Raw genomic sequence first — 20,353 nt, forward strand, 5'->3', positions numbered from 1 at the left:
TGCGGCGTTTTCACAGCAAAGTTGTTGACTCTGGATGATGTTAATAGTTCTAGTTGACAAATGAGCAGCGCTGCTAGCTAGCTCCCACCAGGACACGGGTGGTGTGCGGTGCAGTCAACTGAAGATTAGCAAAATTAGCCTGTAGACATTAACGCACAAGTGGTCAAAAATATTGTTGTTTACTTCCCTGGTTAGAACCTTTGTGAAATTAGACCACATGGATCAGCATCCAACCAAAGCCACTTACAAGCACGTTCCTTCAAATGTATCTCTGCAAAAGTAAAACCGGGCTTCCTTATTGAATTATTAAGAATCCTAAACATGTGTCATACAAAGCGTTTCACCTAAAACAATCTTTCAGACTGCCACATTAGTGAAAAATACTTTCTCTTTACAAAACACATGTTAATGACTCTGTTTTGAAACCCCACCCAGGACTGCGAGGAAAATCTACAGCCAGAAGGAGAAGGCTTGACACCTTTTTGATCCCACCCCAAAACACAGTCGACAGCAAGTCAGCGTCCCGCAGCGGGACATGTAAACAAACTACACATTGATATCACATGGATAAAACGTCCAAAATGTTCTTGGCGGTTAAACAATTACCAGTCAGCCTTTACAACACTCTTAAACCCAACAGCAGAGCTCTGATTGGCTGTGTTTTTTTCCCACCAGGGACCCAGCACAACACACAACAGATTTTGAGATATCCTGCTCATCTGTGAAATGCTGCTGCTGAATTTTTTAAATATAATTTTTCAATGCTGCGTGCACACTGATGAAATTCCATTCGTCTCCACTGTACTGTGGTCGAAGCAGAAATATCAGACAGGTATCTTAAAACCTGGATAAATTATATCCATGGCTTGAAACCACTAGAGGTGAGCGAGAAAATGTGTTTTTTTTGTAATATGGATTAAATCACAAATCTGATGCTTAAACATTAATATCCCAGACAGTTTGAAGAGTGATATTTCAGTGTCTGGTTGTATCTGTTGCCATGGGAAACAACAAAAAATATTGACACGATCCCTAACATTTTTATCCACTTTTACTCCCCACTGCCTCGAGCAAAATCCATAACGTCTTATTTTCATGGAGCAGACTGTCAATAGAGAACATTGTTGTGTGCAGGAGTGATCAGATCAGCGGGTGGGAGTAGCATGGTGCATCTGGTAATGGTTGGAAATCCTGCGGGGAACCGGCGTTTACGGGGTCACAGAACAATCTTGTATAGGCTCCCTGTCACTAATTGGTTGCGTAGGTCCACCACATTTTATCATCCACTGCGAGAAAAAATGGAAACAGCAGCTGCAGAGCTGACATGTATCTTTTATTCTGATTTATATTTCATCTTAAGTAAAAGTGCACTAATACTACACTTTAAGCAGTTGGATAGCAACAGGAAATGCAATAATTTCCCCAAGCGTTCACCGCACACCTCTGAAACGAGAAAAGTCAAAAAGGGCTTCATGAAATTCATCTTTCAGTGGGTGATGTGGAAGCTCTCCTGTGAGAAACCAGAGTTTGAATCCATTCATTTCTCATTTCAGTTCCATCTGTGTTTGATTTACCTAACTTCCCCATGTAGATTTGTTTCAAGTAAAGCACAAGTGAAGGCTACAAGAAGAAAAACAAACGTGGACCAAAACATAAACCAAAAAAGATTTATTCCCTATGCGTTTATATCTGAAATCCAATATCCCTGCGCGAGTCCTAAACTCAGAGTAGTGAAACAGAACCTGCTTATTATGCCTGTAAGCCTGCAGCGTATTTTAAATTGTTTGATGGCTAAATGTTATAAAAACCAATATTACCTGGAATGAGTTTCTTGTGAGACATAACCTTAACTCTGATCTAAACCACAGAGTGAGACGTTCTTTTTGATTTCGACCCACCTTATGTATAAACAGTGTTTGAGTGTGTTTCATGGCTCTCCATTAACATGAATTATTTCTGAGATAAAGGAAGCTTACTCACACTGTGGAATGACCTTTTAGACCCTTGGATGTTTTTGTTTTTATTCTCGAGCTCTGGCAGCATATTATCATTCTGTTATTCTACCAGCTGTCTAAGAATTGTTATTCACATGTAATATTTCATATATAACCAGAAATATTCCATAAAGAGCTGTGTCTGTTTCACCAAAATTAAATGTAGTTTTAGTCTTTTGAGACATAGCTTTAGTCACTTTTAATGTAATTTCATTATGTTGGTTTTAGTCAACTAAAACTATTTATAGGCTCATTGTGGTAGTTCATTTAATGTATATTTCTTCTTTATTTGGGATTGTCTTTAAGGCAGCTGAATAGCCACCTCATGCACTCCTCTTCTGTTCAAATTGATTACCTGAAGAGAGGTAGAAATGGGTTCATTATCTGCATGTTTAAGCAATAGAGAGTCAGCCTGGATAAACACATGATCAGCAGACCAATCGATACAATAAATCTTGGCATTATAACTTTCTGCAAACCTCGCTTAACTTAAATATGTGTGCTGTTATGTAGCAGATACATTGAAACTTCATGTTTCAGCAACCATGTCACCGTGAGAATTTCTAGTGTTGGTGCAACAGGAAACAATGTTAACATGTGGGAAATACTATTCAGCAGAGTAACAGACTTCCACACAATACATACATCTCACAGTGACTCTACCAAGGCCTTGCTAGACAGCCTGCTTGTTAGTTAATCATCTGTCATTTTACCGTTTGCTTTCAACTGACTTTAATGTGTTAACTTGGAAAGAGAATATTTTTCACTTTTAGTATGTATTTCCTTGGTCTTAAATTTCCTTTAAAGTGGTATTAAAAAGTTCTTTTAAAGTCTTAAATTTAACTTGAACATGTTTTCAGTTAAAACACGCTTTTGGTGACACTCCCCACTGGAAATGCAACAATGTCTTGGTAAATTACAACCACTTTTCTGGTGCTGTCTCCACTTGAAAAACAGCAGCACGCTGCTAAATAACACACGTTTTTTTGACTAAAGAGCCGCTGGAAATGCAGCAATGACCTGTTTTGGTGTGATTTATTAAGATCGGTAAATCAAGATGAAGTATAAAAGACCAAAAAAAAGGGAAATGTAGTCTTGTGTTTGGGCTCTACAGTAAGTAGCAGATAACATCATATCAAATATGCAGCGTTACAAAAGCCCTCGTACTCAGTGTGACAGTTTAGATTGCGGGGGGCTGGGACACCTCTGAGGATGACTCACCGATGGCCCATTAGGTGCAAACTAAAAAGGAAGACTGTAATGCTAATGATGTGTTTGGGCTCTCTTACCTGCCAAGACAAGAAGCTGTTTCAACTGATTTCACCATTTAAACAGTAACCGCAATAAAGTCAATATACTTTGTCACCCCAGGAGAAAGTCCCCAGTCTCCCTCAAAAAATATCACAGTCTTGTGAGTCATTGAGTTAGTGGGATTTTATAAACTTCATGAAACGCTGTCTACAACCAGTTCTTAATTCTTTGTGCCTTCTTGCACATTTGGAAAGGCAATTGCAAGTTATTTTTGTCTCAGCGTGTTGTTGTACCAGCATGTCGGCTACTCTGTTTCTAGGTAAATGATATGTCTTGTTAACAGCAGATTACGCCAGCTGCACAGATGAGTGTCGTGTACCCTGTTGTACCATTCATTTCCCAACCATATTGCTTTTATTTTTCCCACAGTTCTGTTAAATAACACATCTTGTGGTGCTGTAATGGCACAGAATAGAAGGTATAATCAGCAGCTAGAGGCTGATCTCTTCGAGCCGCTTCCTTGCTGGCTCTCTTAATTTGAACAATATCCCATAATTTATGTTAGCTAATGCAGATAAACAACAATCTGTATCAGCGTTCTACAAAAAGCTCCAACATAATATTTTCCTGACCTTATGATAGGATAATAACAAGAGCTTCCCTAATAGTATGCACTGTGTGGGAAGCAAAATCCCTCATGCACATCAGATATGATAAGAATAGCTGATTTCAGGAGCACAGAGGTCAATGAAGATGTTTAGCAGCCAACGGCAAACTTGAAGTAAAATGGTCACATTACACAATTCTGGATGCAACATAGTTCTCAAATCAAGAATGGCGTGGTTAAAGGTGGGTGTCTTAACCCCTAACCACCAGGGCACCGGGGAAGAAAAGATATTTTGCAATTTGCATTTCTAAGACTGGCTTTAGTTTTCCTTTAAATTCAGTTTTTACTTGTTTTTTTTTTCAGGAAAAAAGGTGAATAAGGAATGTTCAGTCAGTATCAGTGCATATTTGTCATAGTTTACACTGAGGGAAACAGATGTTTAACCATGCAAAAATATGCCTAGGATACACTTCTCAAGGGTCATTTATGCTCAACGTGAGATTCGTATACGGAGACGGACAGAGCCTTTTGTCCATATTCTGTGTTCATATTGTCTGCATTAGTGCAAGTTTTGTAAAAGCTAATGGATACAGATGACACAGCAGTGCCACCCGAGGTGACAACAAGGATATTTTTAAAAATAACAACATGGAAAAAAATCAATTATAAAAAGAAGTAAGAATTATCCATCCACATATATAGACGTATTTAAAGGCCTCACAGACCACTGCTGTCACCAAAGCTGCTTAATTTAAAAATAACAACATTGTGACCTGCTCCTCCGTCGCTTTGTTTGTTGTTGTCTGAAATTTTTGACACTGCCCTTGAGTGCCTTCCATCGGCTGTATCTTTGCAAACATGAAGGATGTGAAAGTATGAGGGCAGTGTGGATTTATCTATTGTCATATGTAAAGGGAGTATAAATTAGCCTTAAGTAATCCACATACTGCATTTCAAAGCACCTTCAGCTAAAGGTCCAACATTACCTTGCAACTTAATACCAGAATGAGCAACTCAAATATTTCTAAACCCACCATCAGCACGAACAGATGAATTTAACTAACATGCTCTCTGCAATTCCTCAATCACCATTTGAGCTGCCGTCCTTTGCCGGTTCCCTCAGCTGTCACCGACTACGTCGGTGGCATGGCAGCCGGTTGGCCGCGCTTTTGATTTATCGAAGTGAGTGGGAAACTATGAAGCTTACTTTGTGACAGCTCAGAAGCTTTAAAATTTAAGATGTCATTGAATTGATGAATGGAGAGAGGAGAGGCTGAGCCTGCCTGCTGGCGTCATATGTCACTGTCCAAAGTGATGAGGAACCCTGCCTGCTGCCCTGTTACACCGACCCAAAGGCTCCGAGGGGAACCTTTCATTACTGAGGTTAGAAGAATCAGAAATCAAATTTTCGGTAGAATAGATGCCTATGGGTGCTGGGTATTAGACTGTTCAACTTTATAAAGGTTTAGACAAATGTTTGCTCTCAGCTAAAACTAGATCCATATTCTGACCACACACAGAATGATAAGATAAATGCTTTGGTCTCCTGCTGTTGTTTATCATTATCAAGCACCCAAAATAGATACATGCATGGATGGATTACTGAACTGACCTACTTGGCACAGACCCAGGGGCCCAAACAAAGTAACCCGCCCCGCCCCTCCTGAAACTGGCAATCATCACGCAAATTAACAGATACTAACCAGGAATAGACTCAGTATGACCACATGGAGACACAAAGAGATGTAAAGGAACTTTGACACAAATTAACTGCAAAAACAAGCAGAACAACCACAGAGTCACAAAATAACTACAAACAGATGCAAAAAAAGACCACATAGAGATGCGAAGAAACTTAAGAGACACAAAAAACTACAAAAAACAACCACATAGAGATACAAACTGACTACAAAAATATGCAAAGGAACTGGTACACATATAACTACAAAAACAGAGAAAAACAACTATGGACAGAAAATGATGAAAAAGAGACTCCAGAAGACAACAAACAAATACAAAGAAACTAATACAGACAAAAATAACTACAAAAAAAAGAGAAATTATGAAAATAAAAAACATGAAGAGACATAAAATGACAAAAAGAGACACCAAAATACTGCAAAGAGATTCAAAGGGACTAATACAAAAGAGGAAAAAAAACCCAAAAGGGAAACAAATTGCCAAAAAAAGAGACAAAATTTCTATAAAACAGGCAAAACAACCACAAAGAGACACAAAACCACAAAAAGATGCATGACGACTACACGGGTGCAAACAACATCAATAAAAGAGGCAAAACCACCACAAAGTCTATGTGTCTTGCTCCTGTAGTAAAGGTAGTGGGGCCTTTTGCATATCTGTGCCCAGGGTCCCATTGTCTCATAATCTGCCCATGGACACATACTTTGTCCTGATGTAATGATAATTTGGTGGAATAATCATATAATAAAGCGTGGCATCCATATGTGACATCCAAATAGTCACAGCGGTTTTCAGATTAGTAGCAGATCATTGCTGCAGTCTGTATGTACCACACTCTTGCTGTACCTGGTTTGAGACAACTTGTAAACTGTAATTTTTAAATGGAAAACACACCTGCTGACAGAGATGGATTTTCCTCGCCGAGCTGACAAATAAATTTGCAGCCGTGTGACTAATGTGTATCCTTTTATCCGAGTTAGTGTCAGATTTGCTGTGATAAAAGGCAACAAGTAGCAACATTAGCATAGAGCTCAACTGGGGCCACCGACTCACCGCGCTGCGAGGAAACAACAATGTACAGACACTGCAAGATATAAGGAGAGCTGTGTGTACGACATCAATCAATACAGTGTTGGGGAAATGCACCCGCGTTATTAATTGTTTGCCCGGGCACCAGAAAATGTAATTAATACATTGAAAGTGGGCCACTGGCTACATACTGCACACCTTAGAGTCAGCTGAGCTATATATCATTCCTCATGTTTGTGTGAGCTCATTCTGCAGGACCTTGACTGTTTAATGCTCAACATTTGTTTTCGGGGTAAAACGTACTGAATCAAACCAAATTATTTGCTGATCAAGCTAAAAGTGGCCTCATTAATGTTACATCTATTTAGGTTTTAATGTATTATTCTCATTATGAGTTTCAACTGAGACCAGTTCTTATTTGAAGGGGGACTGGGGAATAGAGATGCCTATATCTGTGACAATATGTTAGCTTAAATGGCCAGTTGGTAATGATGATAGCGGCTCAGCGCTATGTCAGCCTATCTCCAGATAATGCTTTATAGCCCCAGACTAACCTCCACCCTGGAATTATCCAGCCATGTCTCAAGCTTGCTCGTCACCGTTACGACTTTTAAATCAGCCGGTCTAATTAGAGGCTGGACCTGTGCAGAAACACATTCATCTTGCTAACAAGACCGACTTTATTTCTCCACAGCTCTACAGCTCGGTGGACTTTGGGAGAAAATGGCAGCTCATCCATGAACACGTCACGCCGAACAGATTCTACTGGTGAGTCATTCCTTTTCTCATCTTTTACGCCGCTCCAGTCACCAAAGTTTTGTTTACTCAGGAATGCAGAAACTGTTGCTCATGTTCTGCGCGACTGAGCAAGTGATATTGATGGCTGAGAACAAGGTGTGTGACTGACTGGTGATGCCGCCGAAATTCTGCACATTATCTACCTCTTGATACAATCAGGCAGAGATTAATCTCCTCCTTCAGAACACACTTTGCATTCCGCGTCCCAGGGCATGTCGCATTCCACTTCATTTCTCACACACGTTCTGCTCATATCAGGCATATTGAGCATAAATATTATTCTTACATCAGTGATAGAAGGAGAGGGAAGGTGGCTTTGCTACAGATGCATACATGCAGATACAGAAGCTCACGTACAGTATGAGGAGCCGTGACTAATAATGGATCCGGGACGTCCCTGTCACTTCCCATCCAGTCAAGTCTGCTGCTCACTCCCCCTGCAGTGCACCTACCATGTCTGAAAGTGCGCACTCATCACAAACGTAGGCCCGGATCTATTCCAGCTCATTGCTCCTCTCCCCCCTCGCTGAGGTGACAAGGGTGTGCCCGGGATTGCCTTTGGCTGTACCCACCCTAACTTGCATAAATCTGGAGCTACTTCAGAGATATAATCCTAAATAATGCGCACAATCCTGTCGCTGGCCTCGCCCTTCAGCACCAAAGCCCCTTCAAGGACATCTAAACACTGGATGAGCCTCGAGGAATGACTAGGCAGGCCTCCAGTTGGCTGCATTTAGACAAAGGCTTCATCAGCCTCCAAGGGATATGAAATATCGCCACAATGGAAATGCTACGTCCATCCGGTCTAATCCACAAGCAGTAAAATGAGCAGAAAGAGCGAGACGCTGACAATCAGAGAGTGTGGTGACCCTGCACCACCCAGTCAGTGATGAGCATATTTCTTTTGTTTGCTTGCATTTTACTGGAAGAGAACTCGTCCAGTTGTTGTAGATATGCTTGCCATAATGAGGCATAATATGTGGGGAAACATTCCTGTACTGAAAGATGCAGATTTCAGGGAGGAGTGGGACATGTCAAGTCTTACGTCCCTTACCAAAGACAAAACATGAAAGTAGCAGAGGGCCACTAGCTGTGGCCAGAGACATTATGTTGTAGTGTTGTCGGTCCATCCCATTTTTATGAACACGATATCTCAAAATGCCGTGAGGGAATTTCTTCAAATTTTGCACAAAATTCCATTTGGACTCAAGGATGATCTGATTAGATTTAGGAAATCAAAGGTCAAGGTTACTGTGTCCTGCTCCATCTTCTTCAAATGAATAGATAGCAATATCTCAAGATTGCTGCTGGAGGAATTCTTCAAATTTGGCACATCAACATCAACTTGGACTCAAAGATGAAGTGCTTGGATTTTGTTTGTCAAAGGTCACTGTGACCTTGCGCCTATCTCATTCTTGTGAACACAATTCCCTCAAGAACTCCCTGAGGGAGTTTCCTCAAATTTGGCAAAAATGTCCACTAGAACTCAAAGATGAACTGATCAGAATTTGGTGGCCGAAGGTCAAGATCATTGCGATCTCATCAAACATGTTTTGGCCATAACATTCATATGCGAATTATGACAAATTTTCACACAAATGTCTAATAGGACAAAATGATGAAATTATGATATCTACGTTCAAAACATCAAAGGTCATCTTCACTGCTACATCATAATGTTCTGCAAAAACACTTTAATGGATGTTATTTTTCATTTATTTAACCCATATTTAACCAGGAATAGTCCCATTGAGGTTAAGTATCCTTTTTTTAAGGGAGTCCTGGCCAAAGCAGCAGCATGATGAATTTCACATAAAAGAACAAACAGACCAAAAACACAACAGCACAAGCTAAAACAAACAGCAATAAAATTCACACACAAGCAACAATGTCATTTATTAAACATCATGGGTGCCTATCTCAAAACTGGATTGATTCTTTAAATTTTCTGTGCTGCTGAGCAAAGATACGTACATCCACGTTTTAAAGTACTTTTTCTCAGAACGTCCACATTTGAACCATTGTGTGTTGTCATGGCTATAAATGAGTCTGGACAGACATGGCTTTGACAAAATCAGCAATCATGGTTTGACAAAATTAGAGACATTTTTGTGCAGAAAAGGTTCAAAGTGGTGTATGAAAGTTCAGAGTGCAGGGAGTTAAGTTTTTAATGCTCAAAATTTTGTCTCCACCAATGAGGAGACAAAGCCTACGCTCTAGCCTACACTTTTCTTACTTTGTGCTGCAGAATGCATCCACTTGATTCTTGTCCTTTTTTCAGTTTCCTCCTCAACCCTTCCTTTGCATCAACAAATTCTGTTTTTTCCTTTTTATCTTTATATCCCTTTATATGCATTACCATTATATTTATCCATGGTGTCTCACTCTCTCCAAGGTCTGTCTCTGGCCTCGACAAGGAGCCAGATCTGGTCCACATGGAGGCACATACACCAGATGGAAGTGAGTTCCTCCTACACACACATACACATAAAACAGGAATAATGAACAGGCCTCTATAGGATTGAATTCCTCCCGGAGAAAAGAAGGCATCCCCAGGGAAACAGCGCTGGCTCGCCCCACCAATAAACCCAGTGCATGATTCCTGATTAATATGGCCTTTCTTCTCTTCCCTTCACTCCCTGAATGTCAGCTCCATAACTCTGAATGGCAGTAGGTCTTCCATAGGCGACATAGGTGAAACTGTTTATTCCAGCTTGTGATGTTGGATGCTTTTTTTCTCATATAACCATTGTGTGATTGACAGGCCGAGATGCTTGTCTGTGGTATCTGTACATGACAGGAATAAATCTGGTGCTACAAAGGGAGGCAAATTAGTCCGAGAAAATGTCAGGCTGCATGGATGGGTGGAGTACAGCCCTACACAGTTCAAGTAACACATAAATATTTTCCTGGCACTCCATTAATTATATATATAACTGAGAAAAAACAGCTACCATGCAAAGATTCTCTCTATATTTGATGTTATACATATGAGATGTTGCCGGAGCTAGCAGTCATAAACTCCTCATGTTTTCTGTATTTCCTCCTATTACAGATGTGCAGTATGTCACATGCAGAGCTCCAATGTGCACAGAAACTAACAGGAACTACCCATTCCCCGGATACATTGATATCAGCTCGCTGGTAGTTCAAGATGACTACATATTTATACAGGTAGGACTCTAAACTGTCAGGCTCCCTTACCCCCTGGTACATGATGGATTTCATCCTGGAGATATTGTCAATCCTGAGATAAATTTGCCTTTTATATTGCGGAGCCACTACAACAAAGGTGGGTGTTTAGTCTATATTGTGTTATTTATTAGGATTTTCTAAGCTGCATAAAGCTACTTATGACCACAGTGGGGTGAAAAGACAAAAAAAAGTCACAGAAACACAAACTGCTTTCTTCTTGCTCCTCCGCAGTGGTATGGACACGAAACAATTGATTAATTTAGACTTGCCTTGACAAAAAAAAAAAATTGCACCTTGACTTGGACTTGAGCCTGTTGACTAAATAAAACAAACTTTAAACCTCTCCCCACAGAGTGCACCACAGATAAATGGTTTTACCTTAATTTCCTGAAGCATCTAACATTAACGCTACCAAGCTGACACTTAATTGCCCAGATCGATTTTGTTTGACAGCAACCAATTAAGTTACAAGAGAGAAACATGAAGAACTAGTGGTATGTTATTGTGTGCTGGTTGGTAATAGCAAAGACAGTTTCTTTGTGTACAAAAAAAATGCGGTGGTCAATGAAAACTGAATTGCAGTATGCAAAACATGCAGACTGGAAATTAAAGTTGGAGATGCAATAACATCCAACTTCTTTTGACATTTGAAGAACATTAAGTTGAGGCAAATATAAACATATTTAGTGAACTAATGTTTAGCTAACGTTATTACTCTTTTATTAAAATGGCATAGAACTTGGAAAGAGTGCATTATGACTTGTTTGTGACTCAAAACTCAAAGTTTAGGACTCAGGGCTTTAGTGCAAAGACTTGAGATTTACTAGTGATTTGCAAAACTATGACTTGGTCCCACGTCTGCTCCACAGAAACACATTGGGGCTCTCAGTCTGCTGGTGTGCATATATGCTTACAGCCGCATGTTTTATTGACTCACTCTGGTGTTTTTTGTTGGTCAGGTAGATTATGACATGTCAGTGCTTGCTTGCTGAAAAATGTATGGATTTTTGTGTAGAACAGCGACACTTCACAATGCAGGCTGTGTCTTGATTAGCATACCAAAACGATGAAGCTCAAAGTTCCTCAGAGCTTTGTTTTGCATGAGGTTGTGTTCTACAGGAGAACTTTTTACATAACATCATTTGACATTCATATTTAGAATATCGCTGAAATTGATTTATTTTGAGACCACCTTGTTGATTCTGTACAAATTTTTTAACTTCTCCGGGCACAAAATCACAGGGGTTTGTGTTCAAAGGTTCCATGTGCAATATTTCTCATTTGAAAGTTTGTGCCTAGCACAAAAGAATTATTTTAAAAGAATCATTTTATGTTAACTCAACTAAACATTTATACTTTATTTTTCTGTGAAGCCAATCTAGTTTTAATATTCATCCTAGCCATTGCCCGGTGTGTCATATTAATCAGGATTTGTGCGACAGAAAAATCTGAAATGGTAATGCCCTGAATTCCAAGTAACACAGATGCAGTTTATGGGTTGTGTTTTAATTTTCTCCACAGCGTGAATATTATTTACTTTGACATTGTGCAAATGAGGTTTCGTGCATTTAAAAGTCAACAGGAAAAGTCAGCATAATTGCACGGCTAGTCCACAACAACTGCAATTTTATTCAAATTTATTTAACAATGGCTGTGGTGCTTCGTGCCTTTAAGGGTGTTTGGAGCATCTGTGCTGAGGGATTAAAGTTTTGTGCTTACCTCTTCACCTCATTGAAATATATCTCCTTCCAAAGTTGGCTAAGATCAACACACGTTAGAGCATCCGACCACCTACAACATTTTTCAGATAAACTTCACACCGCTCTCTTGCCCCAAAGAGTTTGATGATCCCTGTCCTCCAAAAACCTTCCTTGACACTGTAACAGAAACTGATAACCATCATTTATAAAATCTTTCACACTGATCCCCTCACCTCTCCACAGTCCACAGTATCATGCAATTTAACATCCACCTGTGCAAACCTTGTAACTCTGATTCACCCTACAGTGCCTAACAAATGTTCATTTGTGCGATTAATACTATAATAAGGACATTAAACTAATAGATTCTGCCTTTTATTATTATTTTCGTGTAGTAGCAGTTGTAGTATCATTTGTGATGGTGCTCTTCCAGCAATTTGATCCCACTAAATGTTTTATTCAGCAGAGAGCAGGGATTTTTCAGAAGCCCACTTACCTGAGCCACCTACGGGCAAGTCCGGCCTGCGAAACCCTTACTGGCCTTGGCAGCACATTAGACAAAGAAATAGAGTTGTTCTCCAAAGATCCTTCAATCCTGTTTGACCTCTCCGAAGTCTTTCAAGTAAACTCACAACCACTCAACCTAAACCTCCCCTTCAGTTCTAGCACCTCCACATTTTAACACATATGCGTCACAGACGAAAGATCCTGAAAGGGATGGGAAAAAAAAAATCAATCATACCAATTCCTCTTAAAGTTCAAACCGCCTCTGGTTACCCTGACATCGATCTCCTGCTCCTTCCCTCGATTGCATGTGGGACTCGTTCTGCAGTGCTCAATGCTAGTCCGCTATATTTCCTCTCAGAGCTTGTTTTCTCTCTTCAGAGTCATTCAGAGCACTTACAGGATCAGTAAAAGAATCGGCCTTGTCATACAACATTAATACTGTTATCACTTCTTTTCAGCAGAGAGCCACAAGTTTAGTTTGAAGTTTTCTTCTAATGAATTTCACGTCATTATTGATAGGAGGGAAAAGAGTGTTATGGAGCTGCAGTCTCACTTAGCTCTGTGCCTCTATGTGTGTGTATAAAGTGCTTGGCATCTGTGGCCTCAAGGCTAATGACAATTCTCCAGCACCCACCAGCCTTGTGTTTTCTTGCTGCATAAGCTAACAACTAACAGCTCTGAGTGTTTGCAAAGGGTCTAGACCATTATGGACAACTTCTTTTTTTCTTAGCCTGCAGATGAGGCTTGGTTAGGCAACTTAAAGATTTCTCTTGACAAAGAATAATGAGACTATTGATTGTCCTACGAGATATTTACCAAAGTCCACTTCGAAACCACCAAGCGCATTGACACCTAGAGAGGGCAGCATCCTCTGAATGCAAGCCATGAGATTGCTATAAATGACCATCTCCCCCCAAAACACCCTGTGTATCCAGCAGCAGCGCCTTGGAAACTAGCAGGACAAAGTGAGGGAGAGAGAAATAGAGAAAGAGAGAGAGATTGATGTGCGCTTTCACCCACCACTTTAATTGATTGGAGAAAATATGACACGGTGTCAGTGATGAGGTTACACATGAGGCCTTGATACAAGGTGCCTCCAGCATTTACTCAGCAGCAGTAGAGCTCCATCACTACAGCACTACAGCACTTAGAGAAATAATGAAAGAGAAGTAAAATGCTGCTAAAACAAAGCCCAAATAAAAATAAAATTCCAGATAATAGAAGGAAACTATGTATGCAACTAGGGAGTAATTATAATATATGCCCTGAAGGAAAAAAAAATGCTGTGTAACAAAGTGCAACCACACATGGTCATCCAAAATTAACATTAGCAAATATAATCCTTATCAGAAATAAACTTAACTAGTTGCCATTATTTTTGCTCATGGTATTACGGTGGGCTGCAATTCTGCATGTTGTTTGTCCAGTTGGTGTTGCCGTACCTCTGCAAAGGCTGTTGCTCGACTGCTTTTGGGCAGCAATAATCATTGACTATGTTAACACGCACAAGATATACAGTTTTTTACTCTTATTTGGAAAAAGCCAATAATCTACATGACTACTAAGCTGTGTACTTGGCAAATGAAAATTTATTTTAAATATAGAAAAGTGGAACAGCTGCTTGTCGTTTTTTTTTTTTTTTGCATCAAAATTGGATTTTTTAAAAAAGTTTTCTACCAGAAGTGGGCTTGTTGAACCATGCAAATGCAGCCTTCCTCTTTCATTTCAACAGCCACCTTCTTGCAAAGGTCATTTTTGTGATATTTGCATAAATCCAAAAACCTGTTGAATTCCAAGTCTTTAATAATGTTTAAAAGTAGGTGTGTTTCTTCCTCTGACCATAAATGTGGGCTATTCTTTTGGGCATGCATCTCTGCACCACAGCCTTGCAAACTGCTGGTGAGTTGGTCTATGTAGATTGATCCAGGACAATACACAGAGCCAACCATAAACGGACAAGAGGCCATGTGCTGTAAACTGCAGTAAAAAAAATCCTCAATGAGATGCATTTTTCATCTACATGTCCAAAGAATTCTCCTAAAACCCAAATTATTCCAATATGTTTTAATTGGAAAATACTGAATTCAGAAAAAGGCCTTTTTCGGGATATCACCATGGAATATGCTGTTTTCATGACTGGCATCAAATTCAGAATATTGTCATATTCAAGATAATAGTGGAATAATAGTGTACATGTAAAAATTCCCAGTGTCAAACACTGCACTCTCTCCATTTTATTACTTGCAAATGTAATGTCTTAATGGTGATGTATACTATATTGAAAATGGTTATGTTATCAGGAGATGTCATATTTAACACACACTGAACTATTATTGGCACTATGGAGTTATGACGGACACTTATTAATCTGCTCCTGTGGAGCTTGAATGTGCTTAAGTGCAAATCAAATTACAGATTAATGTCATCTCTTGTATGTCTCTGTGTCATATTGTTTGTGCTTTGTGTTTTGTGTGTTTTTACTATGTTTTTACAATTTCTGCAACACAAATTTCCACTAATAAAATTGAATTGAATTGAGTTGAATTGAATTGGATTGAATTGAAAAGTAGAAAACTAGAATGTTTATATATAATGTTAGTAATATGTCATAATACGTCATAAAAATGTCATAGATAGTGTGTGCACTTTTCCTGTGCAGCCCTCCATCAGATTCTGTCTCCTGAAAATGTCACTCAGTCAGCAAAAATTTGATGACTGAGACACCCCCCCCCCCTCCTGTATATCATATACAGTGTATGTAATTGTACTTTATGTATTGTAGGTTCCCACGTCTGGGCGAGCCACTTATTATGTGTCCTACAAGAGAGACTCATTCATACAAATCAAGCTACCCAAATATTCCCTGCCTAAGGTAAGTTGCAGCGAAATTAGCTTGGCATGCATTTTGACTTCTCCCTTTCTATGACTCATAGAAATCTGTTTTAATTTCAGAATGTCACAGAGTTAATTAATCATAGACTAAATTAAGTATTCTCATTCCTTTTCCTGAAAGCTTTTGAATTTGGTGCTGTCACAGAGCTGAAATTTATGTAGATTGGTTAAAAAATGCTTTAAGCCACAGGCGTATGACCAACTTTTTTTTATTTTTTTCAGTTAGTTTTCCCTTAAAGCGAGCGTACCGTCCTTTTAAGGTCATACTTTTAGTCATGGTACCACACTCAGAGCGAGCCCTCTGTGAGGTTTGCATTATAGTATGTCGTCAAGCATTTATATTCACACTGCAGCATTGATCTCATGACCAGTCCCACAGGGTCAGCATGTTCTAATCCGTCACCTTTCCACTTCCAGTCATAACTCCTCTTAATCTTTCCCTGCTCCCTGATAGGATTTACACATTGTCAGCACTGATGAGAAGCAGGTATTTGCGGCTGTGCAGGAGTGGAACCAGAACGACACCTATAACCTCTACTTGTCTGACACCAGAGGGATCTACTTCACCTTGGCCATGGAAAATGTCAAGACCACTAGGGGCATCGGAGGGAACCAGATGCTGGATCTGTACGAGGTAGGGACCTGATGAAATTGGTCACCCCTTGGGGGGGTGGGGGGTGGGGGGGGTGTACACAGCAGGGTTTTCATTGATTGATGCTATAGGAATTTACTTTCTCAGTATAGATCTGCCATAAACCGCAGGCTCATGCACATGGCAACACACAAACAGTGGAGCAAATGGGTTTTTTCAATAGCTTGTGGTCAAATGTGCAATACATTTTGATTTTCATGTCCCGTTGCACAAAATAACCAAACAGTGTCTCAGAAGGGTGCATCAATTGGGTTGTTAATCAATACCAGTGACCCAACAATTGCCTCACTGCTGCTGAATTTTCCAGCTTATAAAATTGTGTAGTATTGTCTTCTTGCAACAAATACTTTCCATTTTAAATGCCCAAATCGGATCCAAATGTTACCAAAAATTATTGAATTGGAAGATTAGTTCACGGGACCTATATTTGTACCAGGACTAGCCTGTAAAAACTGTCATGTGTCTTAAGTGGCTCTGAATGAGCTTTGTGAAATCTGAGGTCGTTTTCACACATAATAGTCCAGGGGACTCTGTTCGACTGGGGGGTTAAAATTGCAACACTGTTGCAATTCAGTTTGGTTTGGTTCACTTTCACACTGCACTTTGTCAAATGAACCAAGAGGAGTAAACATGCAGTTGCATCATCAGGACCCACGTGGGGGAAATCAAACTCAGCTGATTGACAGAAGTTCATGCAGCAATTTAATGCTTATAGAGAGTCTATATGTATTTTCTTTGTTGTTATGCTCACACATTACAGAAGAAAAGTCACAAAATTTTAGAAACTCTGCATATATTTTCCACTACAGAAGTACTATAAAACAGTCATTATTCAGCAGCTGCTGGAGGCTCTACAGAGGCACACATCTGCATTACCTTCTGCAAGATCGTTAGTCAGGACATAATATGACGGCTTCTGAGCGAGTTCTGCAGTGATACTGATGACAGAAAGACCAGATACACCTTCCTGTCCTATTGTTGAGCGCTGGTATGCTGTAATAAGCTTAAGTTTTAAAAAATTTCACTCAGCAGAAGCATCTGACTGTATTAATAACTAATGATAACGCGTGCGCCCGTGGCAGCGGCACTGGCCTTTATCAGGATCAATTATGAGATTGTGGAGAGATTTCATGATCAGCAGAAGGATTTATTATTGGTTTAGCTGTTGAAATTATTCTAAAATCATGTCTTCTATCATAAAATCCTGTAGTTGGTTCGTATTATTTCACACCACAAACGAACTGCACCAGAGTTATCTTGGAAGGGAACCGAGACCCCCGTTTTCAAGCGGAACAGAGTTGACTTGTATGGTCCACACCAGCATTTGAATGAGCTTTCACACCACCCCAAACGTACCGTACTATCTGAAAACCAGACCACATTTTTAACTGACAGCCTGTGTTGCAAACTCTGGCCGTCGGCATTTTAAATGTGGGCATTCTGCAGGCTTGTAGGGTCCAACGTGAAGGCAATATTGGGTTACAGTGTGGGAAATACAGTGCTTGATTTGGACTGGTGCCTCTACATTTTACTCGTTGGTGTACCGTGGGGTTTTTTGCGCAGTTGCACCCTTTACAAGCCGGTGGTTCTCTTTTCTGACCTCTCCATATAAAGTTCTCTGGGTTATTTATAATGGCCCTAAATGAACTGCACTACCCAGGGAGCAATGTTTCTGTTCTCACCTGCCTGCTTTTTTCTGTTGAAGGCTGCGATTGGCTCCAGTGCCCATAATGTGACGCCGCTGTGCCTTCTTGTATAGCATTACTTTACATAAATGTGAGCGTGGCTCCAAAATGGCAACACAAAGAGAACACAAAAAGAGTCCGACAATGACACAACTGCGCTTTGAAAGTCAAATCCTATGTTGCTGAATGCAGGCCGTGAGCAGCTAAAGTTAGGGACACTCCTAGCAGCGAAGAGCCTTTTGATTAAACGTTAAAATCAGCAAAAAAAAACCTTCAATAAGTAATTTGTTAGATTTTACCTACAATACGTAGGAATCGTATTCTAATATTTTTATTAATTAAATTTTCATGTGTTTTTTTAAAACATAATAGGATCAGCTCATCACAATATTATATAACTGAATGAGGATAAATGATTATTTTGAATTCATGGTAACCCTGATCATTATAGTCTGTCAAAGATTTATTTATTAAAGCTCTGCTATTATAAATGAGGTATTAACGTTGATGATAACAATGCTGTGGTAGATGCTAATGTTTATGAACTTCACTACACTACTTAAACTTGAATTAATTGATTTTTGACCATGTGGGGCTAAACGCAACACTGACGTATTATCACCTTGTTGATGAACGTGTTTAGCAAACAATTGCCTTCTTAAAAATTCAGCAGACACGGCGCAACATTAGCATTAGTTACATAGCTGGCAGCTGATGAACTGTGTCCAGAATTCTCTCCAACAATGAATTCCTGAGGGAAACATCTGGCTTTTAATTTGCCAAATTCTCCACCAGGTTCACTATTCATTTGCTGACATTGTTTGCATGACGGTTGGTGCTTGGCAGGTCGTGTACAGCTGGATTACATAAAAATATTGCATATTTAAGTCTTTAAGGCAAAGACTTTGCCACAGTTGCAGCTGTCCGGTTTGCATTGTTTGCTTTGCATATAAAGAGTTGTTGTGGAGTTTGTTTTTCAGTTACTTGTCATACATGGTTAGGTCTGCATTACAGGCTGTTGTCGTCCATCTTCCTGACAGCAGACATATGCATTATAAAGAGCATGCTTAATGGGGCTCATTGCCATGCACCTCTGGACTTGTAATGACCTTGTTAGCTTACTGGCTAGCTACTGTATGTGTTTGCATTAGCATTCATGGCAGGAAAGTAGATTTCCCTCCTTCTCCACTCCCTAGTGAACCCAGTTTATCACTCCTACACTGGCAGGTGTGGCTGAGAGTGAAGGAAGTGAGATATTGGCCAGCAGCAGTGGCAGCAGTGTGGTAATTAACAATGCCATTACCTCTCCTGCACAGTATGTGGTGTATGCGCGCGTGTGTGTGCGCCGCTCCTATTACCATGCGGCAGTAAAGGCATTTCACCATGCAGCATGAGATGATAAGGTGTTTTAATTACATTTGTCACGCGGTCACAGCTCCGTTCTTGATCAGAACCTAAACAAGAGATAGATGATACACTGCTGCCTCCGCTAAATCAGAGCCATTACACAGAGAGAGATATATGCTATCAAACTCATCCCATTTATTGCTGTTAGATCCTGACAAACTGCACTTCACAGACCTAATGTTCCAGAGAGAAGACACAGCTCCAGTCAGACCAGAGGAGAGACGGAAAGTAGGGAAAGTTGTTTTGTTCTCCCACATAGAAGTCATGTGTCTTCCCACAGGGCCTCTCCTCTCTTTGTGCCTCCTCCCTAAAATCAATTATGCTATTTCCACTCAGAAAATTGCACAATTATCTTCTAAATTAGAAGGATGATTTTATTGTCAATCAGATTGGATAAGGGCAAATTCTCTAATCATGAGCCTTTGTTGTGCAAACTAATTTTCTGTTGACATCGGGGCTCTAAATCACCCGCTAAACGTCCCTTCAATCTGAGAGGTGGTTTAGCAGGTGGCTCTCCGACAATTATCACTCTGATTGGCTCAGGGTTCACTGTATAAAAAATCATTAATCTCTTCCTCTCCTTGCTATAAACAGCTCTGAATGATTGATTGAAGACATGGAGTGGATTGTTGTCAGTGAAGAGTATTAGATGATCTGGATAATGCTTATATTCATAATGATGTGGCCCTTCATTGTTGTGTTTTTTTTCTGCCAGCAGGCTTAAACCCACAATGCTGTGATCCAACAAATGAGCCATGTAATATATTGTAAAATGTTAAATTGCTTCACATTAAATAACTGCCGATTCCCTGCTGTTCAATGCAGATGCTTCATCTAACTGAACAGCAGTGCTTTTGGAGATTGGCAGCCATGTTTTAATCTATTAAATATTTTGAAATGTACGTGTGGGCTCTACTCCACTTATGTGATCATTC

The 20,353-nt window shown here is 39.9% G+C and overlaps 1 protein-coding gene across 1 annotated transcript in view; it reads left to right on the plus strand.

Moving 5' to 3' along the window:
- The window catches only part of sorcs3 (sortilin related VPS10 domain containing receptor 3), a 275,666-nt gene that overhangs the window by 172,136 nt on the left and 83,177 nt on the right, over positions 1–20,353 (plus strand). Inside the window, exons 5-9 of the mRNA XM_042484973.1 lie at positions 7,277–7,350; positions 9,776–9,840; positions 10,436–10,554; positions 15,565–15,654; positions 16,129–16,308. Coding sequence (XP_042340907.1) covers positions 7,277–7,350; positions 9,776–9,840; positions 10,436–10,554; positions 15,565–15,654; positions 16,129–16,308 — 528 coding nt within the window. The remainder of the gene's footprint in view (positions 1–7,276; positions 7,351–9,775; positions 9,841–10,435; positions 10,555–15,564; positions 15,655–16,128; positions 16,309–20,353) is intronic.

The sequence above is a fragment of the Plectropomus leopardus genome, chromosome 4 (assembly GCF_008729295.1).
Source record: "Plectropomus leopardus isolate mb chromosome 4, YSFRI_Pleo_2.0, whole genome shotgun sequence".
Classification (NCBI taxonomy): Eukaryota; Metazoa; Chordata; class Actinopteri; order Perciformes; family Serranidae; genus Plectropomus; species Plectropomus leopardus.